The sequence below is a fragment of the Cyprinodon variegatus genome, unplaced genomic scaffold (genome assembly GCF_000732505.1).
Source record: "Cyprinodon variegatus isolate N-32 unplaced genomic scaffold, C_variegatus-1.0 Scaffold32, whole genome shotgun sequence".
In the NCBI taxonomy this organism is placed as follows: Eukaryota; Metazoa; Chordata; class Actinopteri; order Cyprinodontiformes; family Cyprinodontidae; genus Cyprinodon; species Cyprinodon variegatus.
Window position 1 is genome coordinate 523,773 of NW_015150485.1, and position 9,450 is coordinate 533,222.

At 38.8% G+C, this 9,450-nt stretch overlaps 1 protein-coding gene across 1 annotated transcript in view; it reads left to right on the forward strand.

Annotated features, from left to right (window-relative positions):
* Positions 1–9,450, forward strand: part of LOC107102455 (BCL2/adenovirus E1B 19 kDa protein-interacting protein 3-like) — a 16,660-nt gene that overhangs the window by 3,351 nt on the left and 3,859 nt on the right. Inside the window, exons 2-5 of the mRNA XM_015401779.1 lie at positions 2,397–2,616; positions 6,801–6,879; positions 7,129–7,244; positions 8,417–8,566. Of these exons, the coding sequence (XP_015257265.1) occupies positions 2,397–2,616; positions 6,801–6,879; positions 7,129–7,244; positions 8,417–8,566 (565 nt within the window). The remainder of the gene's footprint in view (positions 1–2,396; positions 2,617–6,800; positions 6,880–7,128; positions 7,245–8,416; positions 8,567–9,450) is intronic.

The following is a 9,450-nucleotide window of genomic DNA, read 5'->3' on the forward strand; positions in this document are numbered from 1 at the left end:
CGACCTCTGAAACAAAACGCTCCTCCTCTTGCTTGTTTCCGCTGTCCATAGCGTTCCTTGACAGTGTCGTTTCTAAGTCGCAAATTTAGTGCTACTTGGTCCCAATGGAATTTCCCATTGGGAACCTACTAGCACTAAGTTGCTAACTGGTTAGCAAAATGCTTTAGAGACACCGGCCACAATCAAACATGCTTGCGGACCTTCCACCACAACAATCCCGCCCTTCTGATAAACGACCAATCATATTCACTTTATTCGCTAAAGTCGTGCACCACTCGGGAGAATTCGGAAATGCTACGGTTGGAACAATCGTTTCCCTATGACTTTAAGTCGTGTACTATATAATTTGACAGCAGTTTAACTGATATGCTCTAAAGATTTATTTTATCCATTTTTTTTTTATTATTTCTTCTGGGGGAGGGGTGCAGTTTCTGGAGCCGGGGTTGCTTTATCTTCCTCTTTTTAAATTATAACAATGAACTAACTAGATCAAATGTAACATTAATGTCAATTGAAGGAAAAATAAACATGTTTTTACAAATCAACAGAACGGTAACAATGAGTAGCGAATAGAGGGAGCAGTAATGCATGCGCTTAATCTGATTTTAAAGCATAGCTGTGGAAAGCACTGATGAATCTGCGAATACATGCACATATCTGTCGATCTAAGAAAAAAAAAGACTATTGGTTCCAGGCAATGTATCCGCTCTTTCTGATACTTGCAATGTTTCAGACTCAGAGGGGCTGAATACAACACAAGTCATTGTTAGATTTTGTAAAAAAATGTACAAAAATGTCATTGAAATTTTCCTTTAGAGAACGAATAACCACTTTTATTAGTCTTTCACATAAAACTGCACAAAGGTTTGAGGTTTTAAAGGGATGACATATGAATACGTTCAAAGGGTATGGATATTTTTTGAAGGCACCTTGGTTCACATGCTTCCTGTCCTTTATTTTGGACCAACATGTTCTGTTATTTTAGAAAAAACTTCTATCTTCCCCTTTGGTCCAGTTTCTGGTCCTGGGAGAGAGTGGGATCACATCATGTCTCTGAACCCGTCCAGCAGCTGATATTGTCTGTCGGCCAGAATGTTCAGATTCAGGGGCGCCATGGTAACGTGGTTTTAGCCCTCCGAGCAAACACAATGGCCCCTGGTCTGCTGTGTAATCCACTGGATAACCACGATTGCTGACTTGATGAGTAGCTTCGCCGTTTCTGGCATATATCCTGTTTATGATGTTTACTTATTTTATGTGACCTGTTAAGGAAATATTTTGTAACTATGTGGTGAAGAAGATTTTTAGCCATCCCCCTCCTTCTCCTCCACCTCCTCCTCCTCTATATTTGTAACGTTACTCTGCCGGGCTGTGCCTTCTCGGCTGCCAGTCCATGCTGGAGCTCACGTACCAGCCGGTGGGAGCGTTGTATCCCCTAGCCAATAGCTGCTTATACAGAACTGTTTACTGCCAGCTCATCACACTGCAATAAATAGAACCCTGTCAGTGTCTGACTGTTTGACTTGTTGATTTATTTCAGCTCAGGAACAAGAAACGTCTTTCTGTGTTTTTCATCATTTGACGTCATAAATAAAAATACAAAAGAAAAAAAAACATTTTTTTCCCCCTAAGATGCCTTATTGAAACCCACTTTTTTGTCTAAGGTACCAAGAATTAGTTATTTTTTTGGATTAGTGACAAAAATATAGAGTTTCAACTTTCTGCTGAATTTAGAGTGAAACAGTCCTGCTCCTTGGAGAGTACTTCTCTTTTTCCTAAGCAGGATGTTGACTTATTGGTTTATTGACTCAAGTATCTCGGCTCAAATCTTATCAGAGCTCCCACAGTCTTCGTGTCCCACCATCTTTAAACTCACCTACCCACAAGAAGCATGTGCAATTTTTAAAATTTTCATACTGGGAGGGGGATCTATATTCGCTTGAAGCTGCCACATCACACACTTACTCTGGAAAACCTTCTTGAGATTGACCCATATCTTAAACAAATAAAGATGAATGTCAATAAAAACACAGGATGTTTTGGTGATTACCTCAGCTTGTTTTTTCTTCAGAGGAATTTAATAATTACACTTTTAATCTGGATCGTGCTGACATTTTTCTGTTGTTTATATAACATGACAATAGAACCGTGACATATAAGTGGTCCCTGCTTGGACTCTTGATGTGATTTATCCTGGCTTAACCTTCTGAAGCGGTGAAGAATGTCAGGATAGATCTTCTTATTTGGAGTTGTTGGTTTTCTAAACCAGTACATGTGTCAGCAGTCACACAGTGCCTCTCTCTGCCACCTTATTTTATTCAAAGTGCACATTACAATGATAAAAGTTAAACAGGGCTAAGGAAGGATTACATTGCCCTTTTGGTTTCTCCACGTAGGGTCCTGGGTAGAGTTGGGGATGAACAGAAATCCTCAGGCCCAGTCCTCGTCCACGCCTGGGCCAAGTCTGCTGCCTCTCACTCAGGTGGAGGAAGAGGAGGCCATAGTGGGGGGGTTGGAGCACGTCCCATCGTCCTCCTCGATCCACAACGGAGACATGGAGAAGATCCTACTGGACGCCCAACACGAGTCGAGCCGCAGCAACTCTTCTTGTGACAGGTACCAGGAGAAGACGGTGAAATTCAGTTTGAAGCTTTCAGACTTAAAGGAATAGTACACCCAAAACATGATTAGCCTTCATTTTCTACTCACCCCCATGCTGAACAACACTCTGGAGTACTTTTTTGATATCTCAAATGCATCTGGAGATCTGGGAGGCTTCTTGCTGTCTGCTGACATTCAAATAATGGAGGTCTATGGTGCCCGAGGCAGAAAGGTCCATAAAAGTCCACAAAAACGTGTCAATATTCCTCCATACTGCTCGTCCAATGTATTCCAAGTGTCCTGAGTGGGTAGCATCCAGAATTTACTCGAAACGAAGTCATTTAGAATGTTTTTAGAGCATAAACAGTAGTGTATAGTATTTCCTAAAAGCGCGTTCACGAGTCTACGGAAACCGCGGCAGACCAAACCAGATGAAAGTGCGCATTCAGCTCGGCAAAGAACTTATGCTCTTCCTCAACACTGAAGTCCTCAGACATTTTTCTTTCGTTGTTTCTTTCTTTGCACAGGTAAACAGCACATTTCTTCTTCTACGCTTGCATTATCGGCAGAGCAGACACTGAATGCGCACTTTCATCTGGTCTGCCGGCTTCCGTAGCCTCCTGAACGCGCTGGCGCGCGCTTTCAGGAAATCCTATACACTACTGTTTATGCTCTAAAAACATTCTAAATGACTTCGTTTCGAGTAAATTATGGACGCTACCCACTCAGGACACTTGGAATACATTGGACGAGCAGTATGGAGGAATATTGACACGTTTTTGTGGACTTTTATGGACCTTTCTGTCTCGGGCGCCATAGACCTCCATTATTTGAATGTCAGCAGACAGCAAGAAGCCTCCCAGATCTCCAGATGCATTTGAGATATCAAAAAAGTACTCCAGAGTGTTGTTCAGCATGGGGGTGAGTAGAAAATGAAGGCTAATCATGTTTTGGGTGTAATATTCCTTTAAGATCCAAACTTTTCAATATTAGACGATCAGTGTTCCAGATTTGTTTAATAATCCATAAATGTCTTAAGAAGTTCTGATAAAAAAAATCGAATTTCAAGATCTGCATCAGCCAGTCAGTTTTGATTCATCCTTCTTTTGTCGGTCCATACATACACGCTTTGGCAGTTGATCTTTCATACATATTTAAAGGGTGGGAAAGTGGAAATATCTAGAACTCTATGTGATTTTGTGTGTTACCTAAAAACTTTAAATGTTGGCTGTAACTCCAAAGTGACAACACTGGCACAGTTTCCTTTATACGGGCTCTTTATTAAACGCTGTGAAAACTACAGAAATAGAAGACAAAGCTTTAGATATCGATACATTTACAGAAAATCAGGTGACACTGGCTTTAACAGAAGTTACTTCGTGACCGCCTGCCACTTCGGAGGTCTTTAACAGTTAAATTCTTCCTCGTCCACTCTAAATTAAAATATAAAGTAATTAAAACACCATAACCAATAACATTGCAAAATATTACAAACATAACTACAAATACCTCAACAGCTACAGTAAACACAAGGCTGCTCCACATGGTTCTGATCCAAGCTTCTGCTCCTTCTGTGTTTATTCAAGTCGCGTTGCTTTTCACATATACACAAATCTCGCGATAACTTTCAACAAAAAATAGCTCAACACAAAAAAACAATGCAATCATTTTACACATTCCCAAAACGTGAACCAAACAACATAAAATACATTGTCTTAACTATTAGAAATAAACATACATTTTTCCAAGAAATAAATTATTTCACTGACACTTACATTGGCTGTAAAATTAGGAAAAATTGACTTAGAAAATGTAAAGAATGAAATGAATTTGTATTTTCCAGCCGGATGTTTTTTTGTCTTCACTCTGCATAAATGAGTAAAAGATTTTCTGTCATTTTGAAAAACAGTGAAATAAGTAACCTATTAGTAGGAAATGGATCCTGTTGTATTGAAATCAGAGCAGACGCTTCCTTTAGTCGTGTTTTTTGGTTCTAAAACAAACAAGAAGTTGTCTGCCACGGCTTTGCTCATTATTTCATTTAATACTTTCAAAATATCTGACCCTTCATCCTGTGGCCACATCATGTGCTGGTGTGTAACTGTGATAAAGTGGACCTTATCAGCAAGCTGGACTTTCAGCTACTAGTGAGTCATCTTTAGGATGTTTTTAAGCTAAGAACATTCAATCAACAACGTGCTTTCACATGGTACAGTCCGAAAAGTTTTCTGTACAAGATTCACATAGAACTCAAAAGCTATGGACAGGAACATATTATAATGAACCCAGTCCTATGAAGGTATACAGGCAACATTTATTTTGTTTAATTTTTTTTAGTAGATATACACTGCAAACCAAATTAAATTATTTGACTTTTTTATCCATTTATTTGTAATGTTATCTCCCAGTAATGTCAAGCTGAAAGTATGTGGCTTGATTAAAACTAACCTGGACGCATGTGATGCACCTACCTACTGTAGGTTGCCGTGGCAACAAAACTCATTTGGGCTCACCTGGAAACTGAGATTACTATGGTAACAGAACTTAATGCATTTAAACCCACCCAGAACACCATGGTGTAATTTGATATTTAGTTCAACTGAAAAAAAGCCAAAAAGAAATTAAATGCTGGTCTGACTCATGTTATACCGGGAAAAATGTTGAAAATTTTTTTTCTTTGTCTAATAATCCCCAAAGGTTCTGGAGGATTTCGGCCGGCCTTCTTCATTAGCTTGTTGAGCTATTTTAAATCATTTGCTCTCTTGCTTTTATCCCCCAGCAGATGTTGGAGGAAGAGATCAAACTCTCCACAAAAGACTGATAAAGGATGTGTAGCATTTTGCTGCAAAAGCTTCCTTAGGAAGTCCAGTCTGCTCTGTCCTTTCTTGTAGAAGGCCTATAGTCACGTCTCCAGTCCAGTCTGTAATCCAGCTGAACTCTGAGGGATTTATACTCCTCTACCACCTTCACCCCTTCTCCAATGATAACAGTGTTTGGCCTGTTCCTGCTTCTACAACTATGATCATATTCATAGTTTTATTCAAATTCAGCATTAGTTGATTGTTTCTACACCAGGCTACAAAGTGGTTCACCATATCCCTGCACTCAGCTTCTTGTCCAACTCTGATGCTTTCAACGACATTAGAGTGATCCAAGTATTTCTGTAAATTACAAGAGTCTGTCATGTATTGGAAATCTAAGGTGTAGAGAGTCACATCAAACAAAGAGTTATGTCACCTGTTGTTCTGCAAGTTTGACTCAATTCAGTCTAACAAACTGTGATCTGTTTGTCAGATCCAGGCAATTGTTGATGCTTTCATCTGAGTTTTGTGGAGTTTCTGACAAAGTAAATTAGGCTGATTGTGTTAAACAAACATTTGATACTGAAAAACATTATTTATTGATGTAAGAAAACGTATTATGTAATGAGCAATACATTCAGAAGGGATCTCAGTTTTGCATTTAGATTTTGATGAACTGCATTTTAATTGCAAGATTCACTTAATACTGATATAGTGGAACTGAAATTAATATTAATTCAATTCAGTTTATAGCGACTGTAGCACCAATTCACAACACATGTCATCTCAAGGCAGTTTACACTTCAACAGATCATACAGTTAAATTGATTCAAAGTTTTCTATCTTAGAAAAAACCAGTTGATTGCATTGACTCATTGACTTTAATGTAATCCCTCACACTTAGCATGCTTGTAGCGACAGTAGAGAGGAAAAACTCCCTTTTAACAGGAAGAAACCTCCAGCAGAATCAGGATCAGTGTGAGCGGCCATCTGCTGAGGCCGACTGGGGTTCAAGGAGACAGAAGCAGAGATACAAATGGCAACTGTAAAAGGCGGCCCCATTCAGGAAACGCGCAGCCAGGCAGACGAGCTCTGAGCCAGCTCCCATGCCAGAGGATGAAGAGAGCACATCCAGCCAATCACAGTCAGAGAAGGGGTTGATGGCAGCAGCACAGCTGATATTTCAGTTGAAAGCTAACACTCCATAGTTTTAGCTATGGAGTTATTACTATTCCATAGTATTAGCTCCATCGTTTTTCTTCCCAGACCTCTAAAAAAGTTCAATAAAATATGCTTTTTTTTATGTTTCTGTGTTTTTATGTTTAGTCACACACTTTATCCACATTTAGGATCATTGTTTCTTTACACATCTGGTTTGTGTTGCTTTTCAATACACAGCCCCCCAAGGCCCCACTCCCCCCAGGAGGAGGGACAGATCATATTCGACGTGGACATGACCAGCAGAAGAGACAGTCAGGTCAGAGCTCTATTGGTACTCCATTGCTCTAAACTGGCAATGTCCTGCATATAGTTTCCATAGAAACATCAGTCAAACAGACAATTTCTTTATTTGAATATCTGTACTGCTTTTGTTGCCACCATTAAAGTCCAATCTTGTGTTTCGTGCTAGAAGTTAGAGCAAGCCAACAGAACATGAGTATGCAGAAATTCATAATATATTCTGTTTGTGGTGTTCATAGAATAACACACGTCTTTGCCTCCTCAGTCTGAAGAGGATGTCTTGGACAAAGACAGGGACAGGGACAGGGACATGGACATCCTGATGAAGGACGCAGACTGGGTTGCCGACTGGTCCAGTCGACCGGAAAACATTCCCCCCAAGTGAGTAGCTCTTCAAACACACATTCCCCCTGTTCCCGTGGCAACCTGGTTTGGTTTCATGTTTGTGTAGAGGAAATGGTCAGTCATTATACAGATCAGCAAAAAATGAATCTTCCAGCCATCTGACTGTGACGCTGACTCTGAGTTTGAGCTCGCTCATCTGCAGCAGAAGCTTTGATAACCTTAATAAACCAACAAGGACGTTCTAAAACTAGCATTTTAATGTCATTCATTCATTGATTTAATGCTGTGTTTTACCTCTAGACCTGCTGCAGATCCATTGTGATTTAAATTTATACTTAAATTAAAAGAAAAACACAAAAAAAACTGTCCTTCCTTAACAGCTTTAGTCTTGAGAACTATATGTCTTTGTCTTGTGAAGCATGGAGAACCCTTAGTGAATGCTGTAGACTAGCAACCTGCAGCATTTTGGGTCTTCTAAAATGGCTCCTAATAACCCTACTTAAAATGATTGAGATAAAAAAAAAGTTCTTAAATATAATATAGTAATAAAGTTAGTTTTTAGCAGTTTTTCAGTTTGTTTGTGGAACAGTTGCAGTGACACAACAGAATAAAACTAAAAGTACAACTAATATCATTAACACCAAATTTAAGAATTAGGTGTTTTTTTTTTTTATTACATGATTTCTTACAGACTATATTTATAAAAAGTGAAGAAAAAAACTTCCTTTTGAGGTCATGAAACAGTTAAATATTTCCACAAGTTTTATTTCCCTTGACTAAAGGTAAAACGGACTCTTTGGATTATAAAAGTTGCAGGAAAATACTGCAGACCATTTGACCCTATGTCTTGGTTTTCTGGTAGGTTGAGCTCAGTCCTTTCATAAATAGAGTTTGAAGGGTTTGAATTTATGATCTTAAATTACTTCCAAATTGCAGTGATGGACTCCTGCTCTTTGTGTTTCTTCTGAAGAAACAGAACATTTTACTGTTCTACATGTAACCTGTTGGGGGTGCTAATGCAAGCTTTTTAGGGTTGTTAGAAACTTCCCTGCTCCTTCAGCTCTTTAAGGAACAGAAACAAAACTCTTAATTCATTATTGCCATGGTGATAACTTTTAAACTTAACAACAGGTAAGGAAAAAAGGGTTGATCTTCCAAAAATGGAATGAAACCTGCAGCACATCTCACCATGTACTGTTTTATTTCAGGGAGTTTCATTTCCGCCACCCTCGCCGCTCAGTGACACTCAGTATGAGGAAGACCGGGGCCATGAAGAAAGGAGGGATCTTTTCTGCCGAATTTCTCAAAGTCTTCATCCCCTCACTGCTGCTATCGCACATCCTCGCTCTGGGTCTGGGGTAAGAATCTTAATATCTTTTAGTCATTTATCAAGGAATCACATCGATATTCTTAAAAAAAAAATCTTGTTCCCATCTCTTGTTTTTTTTTTTTTTTTTAGAAATGTATAGGAAGTATGTTCAGTCAAAAAACTTTTATTTTTATAGTGCTTTTAATCAATTCTGTTTACTTATTTATCTCCAATGTACAACGTCATCCCAAGACACTTTACAGAGACAATTTGTTCAAATCACACAGACAGATTGAATAAAGGTTTTCTGTCAAAGGAAAAACAGCTGATTGCTCAGTCATTGACTTATCATTATTCGCTCCCCCTAGATGAGAATGTAGCGACAGGAAAACCTTCAGCAGAAAAGGTAATGGTAAAATATCTCCATAGATGGCTCTGTTTAGGAAAATAAAAGTAAAGATGAGCTATGTGCTCATTTTCATGTTATAAAGGATAAAGGAGAGCACATAGTTAGTCATAGGAAAAGATGAGGCCATAGCTATATCTAGGAGAGAAACAGGACTAAACAATGGAAAAGAAAGACCCAACCCTATCATCTACAATAAAATCCATAATGGTGTCATAGTCAAAAAGAACCAGGCTACATGAAGCAACTATGACCAGAAAAAGCAGATAACATAAAGTTAGAGGTTAAACTAACAAATGCTGCAGAATTGCAGAATAGAACAAGAATAATAAAAAGTGGTCCCTATGTCCTCCAGCAGTCTAAGCCTATAGCAGCATAACTATAAAGATAGCTCAGGATAACAAGAGCTAATCTAACTATAAGCTTTATCACAAAGGACAGTTTTGAGTAGACAGGCTGTCTGCCTCACAGACTAAAACTGATAGTTGATTCCACTTGAGAGATGTCTGATAACTAAAAGATCTGCC